This window comes from Balaenoptera acutorostrata, chromosome 20 (assembly GCF_949987535.1).
Source record: "Balaenoptera acutorostrata chromosome 20, mBalAcu1.1, whole genome shotgun sequence".
NCBI lineage: Eukaryota > Metazoa > Chordata > Mammalia > Artiodactyla > Balaenopteridae > Balaenoptera > Balaenoptera acutorostrata.
In genome coordinates this window covers 40,959,028-40,972,651 of record NC_080083.1, presented here as the reverse complement: position 1 = coordinate 40,972,651, position 13,624 = coordinate 40,959,028, and the positions used below count along the sequence as shown (strand labels likewise).

The 13,624-nt window shown below is 36.2% G+C and overlaps 1 protein-coding gene across 5 annotated transcripts in view; it reads right to left on the bottom strand.

Moving 5' to 3' along the window:
* The window catches only part of GPATCH8 (G-patch domain containing 8), a 114,929-nt gene that overhangs the window by 16,383 nt on the left and 84,922 nt on the right, over positions 1-13,624 (bottom strand). For 4 of the 5 annotated variants that reach the window (XM_057535802.1, XM_057535806.1, XM_057535805.1 and 1 more), the window contains one exon: positions 12,882-13,025. The exons of the other annotated variant lie outside the window; for it this stretch is intronic. In XM_057535802.1, coding sequence (XP_057391785.1) covers positions 12,882-13,025 — 144 coding nt within the window. The remainder of the gene's footprint in view (positions 1-12,881; positions 13,026-13,624) is intronic. 5 annotated transcript variants of the gene reach the window in all.

Sequence of the window (13,624 nt, the reverse complement as noted above, 5' to 3'; positions counted from 1 at the left end):
TTCTAATAGTCATTTATGGCAATACCATTTGTGCCCAATTACTCTGAAACACAATGACTTAATATCATTTGGTTAATATCAAATTAATTTGTCATAAAATCACTGTGTTATATTTGCTTTATGTTCAGAAATACAGCAAAAAAGCCTTAAAAGTATGTTATATTCTTTAATAGCACCAGGTGTATACTGCTTTAAGGTATTTTTCACACATACACATCCCCCCCCCATGTATTCAATATATGAAGTCACCATCATCACTACCAAAATTTAAGTTTGATAATGAAGTTTTTAAAAATAATTTTATTGCTACGTAATTCGTGTACCTTAAATTCACCCACTTAAAGTATAAAATTTAGTGGGTTTAGCATATTCTCAGGGTTGTGCAACCATCAGCACTAATTTTAGAATATTTCCATTATCCCCCAAGGAAAATCCATCCATTAGCATTCATTCCTCATTGCCCCTTTCTACCCAGTCCCTGGAAACCTGAACTATATTATATTATCCATAGATTTGCTTATTCTAAACTTTTCATATAAATAAAATCATACAACATAAGGGTCTTTTGTGACCGGCTTCTTCCACTTAGCATAATATTTTCAAGATTCGTGCATGTTGTATTTATCAGTAAGTCATTCTATTTTATTGCTGAATAACATTCCATTGTATAGCTGCACCACATTTTGTATATCTATCCATCAGTTGATGGATATTTCGGTTGCTTCCACATTTTGGCTATAATGAATAGTGCTGCTGTGAACAATCTTGTACAAGTTTTTGTGTGGACATATTTTCATTTCTCTTAAGTATGTGTTGGTCATCTGGTAGCTCTATATTTAACATTTTGAGGAACTGTCAAACTGTTTTCCAGAGGGGCTGCGCCACTTTACAACCCCACTAGCAGTGTAGGAGAGTTCCAATTTCTCCATATCTTCTCCGGCACTTACTGTGTCTTTTTCATTTTAGCCATCTGAGTAGGTGTGAAATGGTATTCCACTGTGGTTTTGTGGATAACAAGTTTTAAGTATATCTACATAATCCTCTAGAGATCATATCTGGAGGCAAAGATTTGCCCTCTAGGTAAAATCTGAAGGAGCATAATTCGAAAGAGTTGCTTAGGTCCAAAGCAAATGGAACAGCAGCATCCTAGTTCAGAGTTCTCTTTTCAGTACTGTCGCTCACAAACTTATCATTATTCCTTAAGTTGCTTTAACTTTCCAGACTACAATAGAACATACAGCCTCATCCCAGAATCTCTGCCACAGTGCATCACTGTGATGAATGCATGTGTTCAGAAGCAGAAAACCAGTTGAAAGCTACAAAACATAAATAAGGTAGAATCATTTTTATTCACTTTGGAATGGTGTGCAAAAATAAAGAACAGAGTTAGAAATACATAGTATGAGAATACAGGGTTTACCAGCAACCTTAGCTCCCAAAGGGTCTGTTTAGGGTTACCTCCGCTCACAAAAGCAGACAGCTTCCCTAAACAGATGCAGAGTTTTCCAAGGTTAACTAGGTTGTGATAGCAGGGTGTAAGGAATCTAGTCTCAACAAAAGCACAGGTGGTGGGTATGTAAGATTTAACGACATTCACAGAAAGACAGACAAGATGAAAAGGCAGAGGGCTACATACCAGATGAAGGAACAAGATAAAACCCCAGAAAAACAACTAAATGAAGTGGAGATAGGCAACCTTCCAGAAAAAGAATTCAGAATAATGATAGTGAAGATGACCCAGGGCCTTGGAATAAGAATGGAGGCAAAGATCGAGAAGATGCAAGAAATGTTTAACAAAGACCTAGAAGAATTAAAGAACAAACAAACAGAGATGACCAATACAATAACTGAAATGAAAACTACACTAGAAGGAATCAATAGCAGAATAACTGAGGCAGAAGACCGGATAAGTGACCTGGAAGACAGAATGGTGGAATTCACTGCTGCGGAACAGACTAAAGAAAAAAGAATGAAAAGAAATGAAGACAGCCTAAGAGACCTCTGGGACAATATTAAATGCAACAACATTCGCAATATAGGGGTCCCAGAAGGAGAAGAGAGAGAGAAAGGACCAGAGAAAATATTTGAAGAGATTATAGTCGAAAACTTCCCTAACATGGGAAAGGAAATAGCCACCCAAGTCCAGGAAGCACAGAGAGTCCCATACAGGATAAACCCAAGGAGAAACACGCTGAGACACATAGTAATCAAAGTGGCAAAAATTAAAGACAAAGAAAAATTATTGAAAGCAGCAAGGGAAAAACGACAAATAACATACAAGGGAACTCCCATAAGGTTAACAGCTGATTTCTCAGCAGAAACTCTACAAGCCAGAAGGGAGTGGCATGATATACTTAAGGTGATGAAAGGGAAGAACCTACAACCAAGATTACTCTACCCGGCAAGGATCTCATTTAGATTGGATGGAGAAATCAAAAGCTTTACAGACAAGCAAAAGCTAAGAGAATTCAGCACCACCAAACCAGCTCTACAACAAATGCTAAAGGAACTTCTCTAAGTGGGAAACACAAGAGCAGAAAAGGACCTACAAAAACAAACCCAAAACAATTAAGAAAATGGTCATAGGAACATACATATCGATAATTACCTTAAACGTGAATGGATTAAATGCTCCAACCAAAAGACACAGGCTTGCTGAATGGATACAAAAACAAGACCCATATATATGCTGTCTACAAGAGACCCACTTCAGACCTAGGGACACCTACAGACTGAAAGTGAGGGGATGGAAAAAGATATTCCATGCAAATGGAAATCAAAAGAAAGCTGGAGTAGCTATACTCATATCAGATAAAATAGACTTTAAAATAAAGAATGTTACAAGAGACAAGGAAGGACACTACATAACGATCAAGGGATCAATCCAAGAAGAAGATATAACAATTATAAATATATATGCACCGAACATAGGAGCACCTCAATACATAAGGCAACTGCTAACAGCTATAAAAGAGGAAATCAACAGTAACACAATAATAGTGGGGGATTTTAACACCTCACTTACACCAATGGACAGATCATCCAAAATGAAAATAAATAAGGAAACAGAAGCTTTAAATGACACAATAGACCAGATAGATTTAATTGATATTTATAGGACATTCCATCCAAAAACAGCAGATTACACTTTCTTCTCAAGTGCGCACGGAACATTCTCCAGGATAGATCACATCTGGGGTCACAAATCAAGCCTCAGTGAATTTAAGAAAATCGAAATCATATGAAGCATCTTTTCTGACCACAACGCTATGAGATTAGAAATCAATTACAGGGAAAAAAACGTAAAAAACACAAACACGTGGAGGCTAAACAATATGTTACTAAATAACCAAGAGATCACTGAAGAAATCAAAGAGGAAATCAAAAAATACCTAGAGACAAATGGCAATGAACACACGACGATCCAAAACCTATGGGATGCAGCAAAAGCAGTTCTAAGAGGGAAGTCTATAGCTATACAAGCCTACCTAAAGAAACAAGAAAAATCTCAAGTAAACAATCTAACCTTACACCTAAAGGAACTAGAGAAAGAAGAACAAACAAAACCCAAAGTTAGCAGAAGGAAAGAAATCATAAAGATCAGAGCAGAAATAAATGAAATAGAAACAAAGAAAACAATAGCAAAGATCAATAAAACTAAAAGCTGGTTCTTTGAGAAGATAAACAAAATTGATAAGCCATTAGCCAGACTCATCAAGAAAAAGAGGGAGAGGACTCAAATCAATAAAATTAGAAATGAAAAAGGAGACGTTACAACAGACACCACAGGAATACAAAACATCCTAAGACACTACTACAAGCAACTCTATGCCAATAAAATGGACAACCTGGAAGAAATGGACAAATTCTTAGAAAGGTATAACCTTCCAAGACTGAACCAGGAAGAAACAGAAAATATCAACAGACCAATCACAAGTAATGAAATTGAAACTGTGATTAAAAATTTTCCAACAAACAAAAGTCCAGGACCAGATGGCTTCACAGGTGAACTCTATCAAACATTTAGAGAAGAGCTAACACCCATCCTTCTCAAACTCTTCCAAAAAATTGCAGACGAAGGAACACTCCCAAACTCATTCTATGAGGCCACCATCACCCTGATACCAAAACCAGACAAAGATACTACAAAAAAAGAAAATTACGGACCAATATCAGTGATGAATATAGATGCAAAAATCCTCCACAGAATACTAACAAACAGAATCCGACAACACATTAAAAGGATCATACACCACAATCAAGTGGGATTTATCCCAGGGATGCAAGGGTTCTTCAATATACTCAAATCAATCAATGTGATACACCATATTAACGAATTGAAAAATAAAAACCATATGATCATCTCAATAGATGCAGAGAAAGCTTCTGACAAAATTCAACACCCATTTATGATAAAAACTCTCCAGAAAGTGGGCACAGAGGGAACCTACCTCAACATAATAAAGGCCATATACGACAAACCCACAGCAAACATCATTCTCAATGGTGAAAAACTGGAAGCATTTCCTCTAAGATCAGGAACGAGACAAGGATGTCCACTCTCACCACTATTATTCAACATAGTTTTGGAAGTCCTAGCCACGGCAATCAGAGAAGAAAAATAAATAAAAGGAATATAAATTGGAAAAGAAGAAGTAAAACTGTCACTGTTTGCAGATAACATGATATTATACATAGGGAATCCTAAAGATGCCACCAGAAAACTACTAGAGCTAATCAATGAATTTGGTAAAGTTGCAGGATACAAAATTAATGCACAGAAATCTCTTGCATTCCTATACACCAATGATGAAAAATCTGAAAGAGAAATTATGGAAACACTTCCATTTACCATTGCAACAAAAAGAATAAAATATCTAGGAATAAACCTGCCTAGGGAGACAAAAGACCTGTATGCAGAAAACTATAAGACACTGATGAAAGAAATTAAAGATGATACCAACAGATGGAGAGATATACCATATTCTTGGATTGGAAGAATCAATATTGTGAAAATGACTATACTACCCAAAGCAATCTATAGATTCAATGCAATCTCTATCAAATTACCAATGGCATTTTTTACGGAACTAGAACAAATCATCTTAAAATTTGTATGGAGACACAAAAGACCCCGAATAGCCAAAGCAGTCTTGAGGGAAAAAAAACGGAGCTGGAGGAATCAGACTCCCTGACTTCAGACTATACTACAAAGTTACAGTAATCAAGACAATATGGTACTGGCACAAAAACAGAAACATAGATCAGTGGAACAGGATAGAAAGCCCAGAGATAAACCCACGCACGTATGGTCAACTAATCTATGACAAAGGAGGCAAAGATATACAATGGAGAAAAGACAGTCTCTTCAATAAGTGGTGCTGGGAAAACTGGACAGCTACATGTAAAAGAATGAAATTAGAATACTCCCTAACACCATACACAAAAATAAACTCAAAATGGATTAGAGACCTAAATGTAAGACCGGACAGTATAAAACTCTTAGTGGAAAACATAGGAAGAACACTCTTTGACATCAATCACAGCAAGATCTTTTTTGATCCACCTCCTAGAGTGATGGAAATAAAAACAAAAATAAACAAATGGGACCTAATGAAACTTCAAAGCTTTTGCGCAGCAAAGGAAACCATAAACAAGACGAAAAGACAACCCTCAGAATGGGAGAAAATATTTGCAAACGAATCAACGGACAAAGGATTAATCTCCAAAATATATAAACAGCTCATTCAGCTCAATATTAAAGAAACAAACACCCCAATCCAAAAATGGGCAGAAGACCTAAATAGACATTTCTCCAAAGAAGACATACAGATGGCCAAGAAGCATATGAAAAGATGCTCAACATCACTAATTATTAGGGAAATGCAAATCAAAACTACAATGAGGTATCACCTCACACTAGTTAGAATGGGCATCATCAGAAAATCTACGACAAATGCTGGAGAGGGTGTGGAGAAAAGGGAACCCTCTTGCACTGTTGGTAGGAATGTAAATGGATACAGCCACTATGGAGAACAATATGGAGGTTCCTTAAAAAACTAAAAATAGATTTACCATATGATCCAGCAATCCCACTACTGGGCGTATACCCAGAGAAAACCATAATTCAAAAAGACACATGCACCCCAATGTTCATTGCAGCACTATTTACAATAGCCAGGTCATGGAAGCAACCTAAATGCCCATCAAGAGACGAATGGTTAAAGAAGCTGTGGTTCATATATACAATGGAATATTACTCAGCCATAAAAAGGAACGAAATTGAGTCATTTGCTGAGACGTGGATAGATCTAGAGACTGTCATAGAGAATGAAGTAAGTCAGAAAGAGAAAAACAAATATCGTATATTAACGCATGTATGTGGAACCTAGAAAAATGGTACAGATGAGCCGGTTTGCAGGGCAGAAGTTGAGACACAGATGTAGAGAACAGACATATGGACACCAAGGGGGGAAAACTGCAGTGGGGTGGGGATGGTGGTGTGCTGAATTGGGCGATTGGGATTGACATGTATACACTGATGTGTATAAAATTGATGACTAACAAGAACCTGCAGTATAAAAAACAAACAAACAAACAAAACAACTAATACTAAACTTTCATTGGGTTATTTGTATGGAAATATGTTAATATAAATGTTTCAGACATTACATGAAATTTCTAAAAATCTTATATGTTCTGGTATAATGTTATAAGTCATAATTCTAGTTATTACTTTAAAATGTATATCAGAAATAAAAAAAAAAAAGATTAACTGTGAGTTGAACCTGGATGATGGATACAGAAGAGTTCATTATACTGCTATTTTTGTTTATATTTTATTATTTTTATTGTTTTCTATAAAAAAAAAAGATTTAACAAGTGAAAAGGCTCAAATCATGCTCAGTTGTTGGAAGACTGCCCAAATGATGTCAATTCTCTTATTAGACAAAACAGTTCCAAAGAAAATGGTATCTACAGTGGTACAAAATATCACTGAATCTAAAATTTTCACCTCTCTGATACAGGTTATAAAATACAACTACAATATGCTTTGGTTCTGAGATACATTCTTCTCTTCACACTTGCTTTTGCTTCTCAAAGAATAATCTCTTCAGAAGTGAACTGTGCTATTTAAGTCAACATTTATGAAGCTTTGGGATTCATAAATACTTTATGATTTTCCTAACCTGTTTCACATCTTTACAATAATCAATTTATGGTTTTCTAAGTATAAACATTCTATAAACACCCGAAATATACAGCACCTATGAAATATCTTCACTGGTATCTGATCTTAGTGATTTCAATTCTTAGAAAGGTCCTTTTCTTTTTATTTTAGCCCTAGAATTATCTTTTCTCACCTTGCCTTTTTAATTTTGTTTTTACTTCTGCGCCACCCCCCGTCCCCCAACACCTGCACTGAATATCAAAGTTGCACTGAAAAAGGAATACAGTTACATTTCATCAGATCTGCAGTGGCTTCCCAGAGGTTCAACTGGCTTTGGTGTGCTTACTGCCCTGATGTTACATGTGCCAAGCATACAGAGGATCAAATGCATCGAGAGGCAAAAAAATCTGACCTGTCAATAGTGAAACTTTAGGTGGAAAGTACTCCAAACTTGAATGAAGTTCATGTGAAGTCCAAAAATGATCATTCCTTCTATCACCAAAGAATTTCTCAGAAAATACTTCAATTCAGAAGTATTAGACAAAGTTTAGACGAAGTTAACTAAACCATGTAGTAGTTATAGATTCTATTCTGTACAATTCAGAATAGAGAAATCACTAATGGCTGCTACAGGCTTGATTTGTTTTAGTTCAGTCATTTATAAAGCTCAGGAAACCACTACTTTTACAGCTAAAACAGACCTTGGTATTTCTTTTTTAAAAAAATGTACTGAAGTACATGGGTTTTCATACTGAAGCTATCTTAGCAAAAAGAAGAGGCAGGCTGCAAGCATTCTTTCCTCTGATGGAGATACTGATTCTTTGTACAAGTTAAAGGAATTTCTCAAAGCTGCATTACAGTACCAGATTTTGATATTGGATTGGACTACCACAGATGGTTTTGAAATTGCAAGGAAGTTATACCCAACAATAAGGAGGAATAAGAAGGCATCTTTTCAATGTGCTACTTCCCTAGTGTCAATGAGAACCTGTGAGAGCCTGTGTGGAAAAGAAGGAAAGGTACAGGCCTGGGTCACAAATTCAAATGTTTAGAGGGATTTGGTAGGTAATGTAATGAGTTTCACAGGCTGATGTAAGAGAAGAAATGAAGTGGAAACCATATCTAATTGGAGAATGAGAACATGCCTTTCTAAAGAGAAGGCAACTGATCAGCTTTACCCAACTGTTATGTTGACATGCAGGCCCAATGTTCTCAGAGGTTTCAATTCTTCAAGATAAGCCAAAGCCTGAATGATATAATATCTCATTTTAAAAAGTTGGGAACCAACTGAAATTAAAGGAGAAAAAAACTGACACCACAAAGACCAGGCAAAATACAGCTGACCCTTGAATAACATGAGTTTGAATTGTGCAGATCCACTGATGTGTGGATTTTTTTCAGTAGTAAATACTATAGTACTATATGATCTGGGGTCGGTTGAATCCACAGATATGGAACCACAGATAGGGAGGAACGTCAGATATGGAGGGCTAACTATAAATCATACACAGATTTTCGACTGCATAGAAGGGTTGGCACCACTAACCCCCGTGTGGTTCAAGGGTCAATTGTACATCTGTGGGACAATTTGTGATCTCTAGTTTATATACTGGAGGCTAGTGAGGAGAGCCCCTTAGTGGCACAAATAAAAGAGAGTAAGACTGGAAGAATCCTGAGTGAGTAATAAGGCACCAATAAAGCAAAAGCAAAACCAAAACACACCAGCATTAAAATAAGGCACCAACTACTGTGCTGCTACAAATTTACCTCTGGGAAAGAGAATACTCTTTGGAGTTTGAAATTTAAACCTTGCAAGGCTAAAGAAATGGTTTCCATTGTTATATCCATTAGCAGATATGTTTTTTAAAAAGATATGTAAAATAAAGAGGCACGGAGGTAGAGATGGAAAAATGTTTAGTTTCAAAGTCAACTTTAACTTATAACTAAGCCAACAAAGGTAGAAGATGAATACTAATGTTTATTGAGCACTCAGGCATATCAGAACTAACTTATATAAGAATGAATCATACATTGGGTTATCCCTTGAGGAATGGAAGGCTTACCCTTGAAGATCTCAAAATGTATGAAATTACCACTTTTAAAGAGGATTAAACTGCTAAAAAGAGCCAAAATGTCTAATTAGGTTTTTTCATCTCTGAAAATCAAGCTGGGTCTTAATATCTGTGTATTAATGACTCTCTTCACAAAATATCTTAGAAAATTTGAGAAAAACTAGTGAATAGTGAGATGTACATAGCACCAAAGGGCAGGGGGATAAGAAATCACCACAAATGAGGGTGACCACATAGCTCCTTTTTGAGAGATTACTTGTGCTTAATAAAGATAAGGGCATGTTCAGGATCCTGCCTACACTAGTAAGTTTACCACTAACATAATAGATTATTTCTCTGGAAAATTTTAATGGTGAAAATTTGATGAAAGATGCAAACTAGGGATTTACTAATACAGGGTTGAATGTACTTACCTATTATCTCAGATTCATAATAATCCTGTGTGCCTTCCTGGAAGACAAGACAGGGTGTCTTTATGATTTTAGAGCATAAATTTGGAAAATGGTAGGTCCATTTGTATGGTAAGTTCATGTCCGTCAAAGAGGAATGAAAAATAGGACCTACCTCCTCCTCTTAGGGATTATTTAGCTGTGTTGTACCAAGGTCAGTTAAAGTCTCCTTAGAAATTCTAAGGGCAGGGAAAAGTAACTATAAAAAATTCAGTACTGTGCATTTTTTTGTTTATATATTTATAGCATTCTGTTTCAAGATTCTACCACTTGCATTGAGAACAGTATAAAGAAAGATGAAAAGCCTACATTTTAACCAAATAAAGAACACTACCAAAAACCAAACAAAATAACAAACTTACACCACATCTGTTCTTTGTTTAACACCTAAGATGGGCTTTTGATCAAGGTGAACAAATAAGCTTACATGCATTCATTAATCACACCAGCTAAAGACTTTCTTCCCAGACCAGGGGTCACAGATATATTCTATATTAATGGATAAGGTAGTTCAATATAAGAAATCCTTAATTTTGTATTTTCATTTTGATGATTATCTAAAAAAGAGTAATAATAATAAATATTTGAGATCATTTAGATGAGAACAGTAGAAATGTTTACAACATAACTGGGGACTTGAAATGAAATTAACTGGTTTGTACCAAACAAAGGCCAAACAATATCACAATATCGTATGTATTTTAAAGTTTTTCAGTAGTCTTAAGAGAACAGAGTTTCTCAACCTCAGCACTACTGATCAACATTTTGGGCCAGGTAATTCTTTGTTGCAAGAAGCTTTTCTGTGAATTGTAGGATGTTTAGCAGCACACTTAGTCTCTACCCACTAGGTGCCAGTAGCACCATCTCCCTAGTTGTGATAATCAAAAATGTCTCCAGACATTGCCAAGTGTCCCCTGGGGGACAAAATCTCCCCAGATGGAGAATCACTGCAAAAGAGAAAAGTGATGAGAGAACAGAGCCAACACAAGGTGCACGGGAGAATAAACATGTCAAATTCAAATGAATCAGTTGTAATAATCTCTACTACTCTCAAATTGAGAGCAACATCACTAAAACATTATCATCCATCACATTAATGTTGTCAATGCGAATTTTATTAGTTCCGTATTTTTGCTCAGATTTAATTTGTAAATCTGTTTTGCTCTGATAGAATTTTTTCCCCTTAAAAAGTCTATACATGATTCAAGTTTGAATCACACTTTTCCTGGTTCATTTTTTTCTAACTGAAAGAAAGAAACTTCTTTCAACTACGAATGTAACCTTTCTAATTGTTCTTTTTTGTGCCTAAAGTTTTCTCTGGAGTCTTTTCATTTTTTAAAAAATTTTTATTTTATATTGGAGTATAGTTGATTTATAATGTGTTAGTTTCAGGTGTACAGCAAAGTGATTTAGTTGTACATATAAATATATCAATTCTTTTAATTTATCATACACAATTCTTTTTTTTTTATTTTTTTTTTAAAGATTTTCTTTTTTTTAATTTATTTATTTATTTATTTTTGTCTGTATTGGGTCTTCGGTTCGTGCGAGGGCTTTCTCCAGTTGCGGCAAGCGGGGGCCACTCTTCATCGCGGTGCGGGGACCGCTCTTCATCGCGGTGCGCGGGCCTTTCTCCATCGCGGCCCCTCCCGTTGCGGGGCACAGGCTCCAGACGCGCAGGCTCAGCAATTGTGGCTCACGGGCCCAGCCGCTCCGCGGCATGTGGGATCTTCCCAGACCAGGGCTCGAACCCGTGTCCCCTGCATTAGCAGGCAGACTCTCAACCACTGCGCCACCAGGGAAGCCCTATCATACACAATTCTTAACTGAATAAATTCTCAAGAGCCTAAAATGGTAGATATGTATTTAGGTGCTAAATATCTTTGTTAATTCCCCAAAACAAACAAAAACAAAACCCCAAATTTGAACTACACACACACCAAAAAGCTGGAAAAGTTACTGGATAAGCAATATTCACTGTTGCATCTGTCTTTCTTGACAGATGATTCTTTGAAGTAGTAAGGTAATTGCTAATATATCTTGTCCATATATATGCTCTCTAGATTTCTCTTCCTCAAATCAAGTAGAGCTGACAATAGATTAAAACAATGTCCAAAGTTGTATAAAAAGTTGAAAAGCTGTCTTCAATATAACTCTATCAGTGGAAGAATCTTAAACTGGTTAGGTGTGGTTAATGTGGAAAAAGTATAAGACCACAACCAGCTTACAAACTATTCCTGTGCCAGTAAAAGAAAACTTAGTCAAAGCTTGCCTTTTATGTGCACTAAAATCTTATGGTTGGTTGGAAGATGAAACAAAGGTTAAAAAAAAGTTGCTTCGACAGGTCCAGCTTATGAGAGCATTCCAGCAATGCTCATAAATCTTACAAATTTAACAACTACAACCATTGTACCCCCAAAGACTTAGCAAGTTCTGCTAAAGTCACCTAAGATCAAATGGCTCAAAATTCTTTAATAAGTTAGAATTGTTCTATAGATGTAAAGATTCATTTCCTCCTTCTAAAATCCCCCAAGGGAATTATTGCCGCCTTCTTTATGCCAGTACTAGTTAGGAATAAGTTTCTTTTCTAAATCAGTGAAAGAAAGAAAGAAAAGAAAAGAAAGAAAAAGACCATAAAGAAGGTGTAATTCATTTTTCAGCAAGCTCTTCAACATGCAGCATCAGAATTTTCTGTTGAAGTTAAAATAGCATCTAACTTTATTTTTCTTCTCAAAAATTATCTATCCTCCAAGGTATACCAAGTAACAAAATGACTTACTGATAGGAAATAACCAATACAGCATGAATTCTTAGATACAGAAGATGAAATGACCACAGTCTGAGATAACTGTTCAAAGTTTAACAAGTTCAGAAAGGGGGAGAAAGGGAAACAAAGCTCCCAGTGATCCTTAGTTGAAAAATACAAATTTAGAAACCACTCAAAGCCAAAAATTTTATGCACGATTTATGAAGCTCACAATTCTTCACTCTATATACAATCTTGGAAGGATGAGGTCAATGTCAGGACTCTGTCACTGGAGAAAAGTCAAGTCAGTCAGATGACCTCAGATAAAGACAGGCAGATACAAGAAACCATAGTCAACAAGTTTTTTGGGGTACACTCATAAAATTCAATAGTTATAACAAATAAAGTATGTTTTTCTTTGTTAGAAATTAACTGTTCCTCACCTGCTTGTGTGCATGATCATAGGAGTTGATATGGTTGTCAAATTCCTGATGTTTCTGATATTGCTTATCACAGAGTTCACAGTAAAAGTTGGCTCTGAGGTCTTCCAACGCTTTGGCAATTGCCTTCTCTTTATCAACATAATCCTGTAAGAACCACAAAATAAAACAAAAAATGACTTGGTAGAGTTTTAAGTGAATGTTATAAAAAAGTAGTCTTCCCTGAAGAGGGAAAAAGGGCTTTTCATAACACTTAATGGTACCAGTTAAAGTCAGATAGAGCAGAAGTAGCAATATGGTGGGGTAATTAGCATGTGGTTATACTAACGGTTGTCTTCAAACACAGTTCAGAGTTTAATTTTACTTTCTCTTTTGGCAGTGTGGTGGACTAGATACTGTGGCATTCCCTACTCCTATCCCTGGCTAAAATCCCCTCAACCAACCAGATACATAAAACACAATTTTCACTGCACTGCAGGAACCACAGAGAGAAAAGTAAATCCCCGAGAAGGGCAATCGGAGAAGAAAAAACAAAACAAAATTTAAAAATCAGCTATGACCTGAAACTGAAATCAGAGCTGTGATGGGCGAGGGCTCTCCTTAGGACATGTGGGTGATACTGGAGCTTGAGGTTTGAGCAAGGTGGGGGAACTAAACTTGAGAAGCCTCACTAATAAGGAAAAGAACCTGGAAGTAGGCTGGAAATCCCAGGATCTCTGGGTCTTGGCAGTGGGAGTAAAATATAT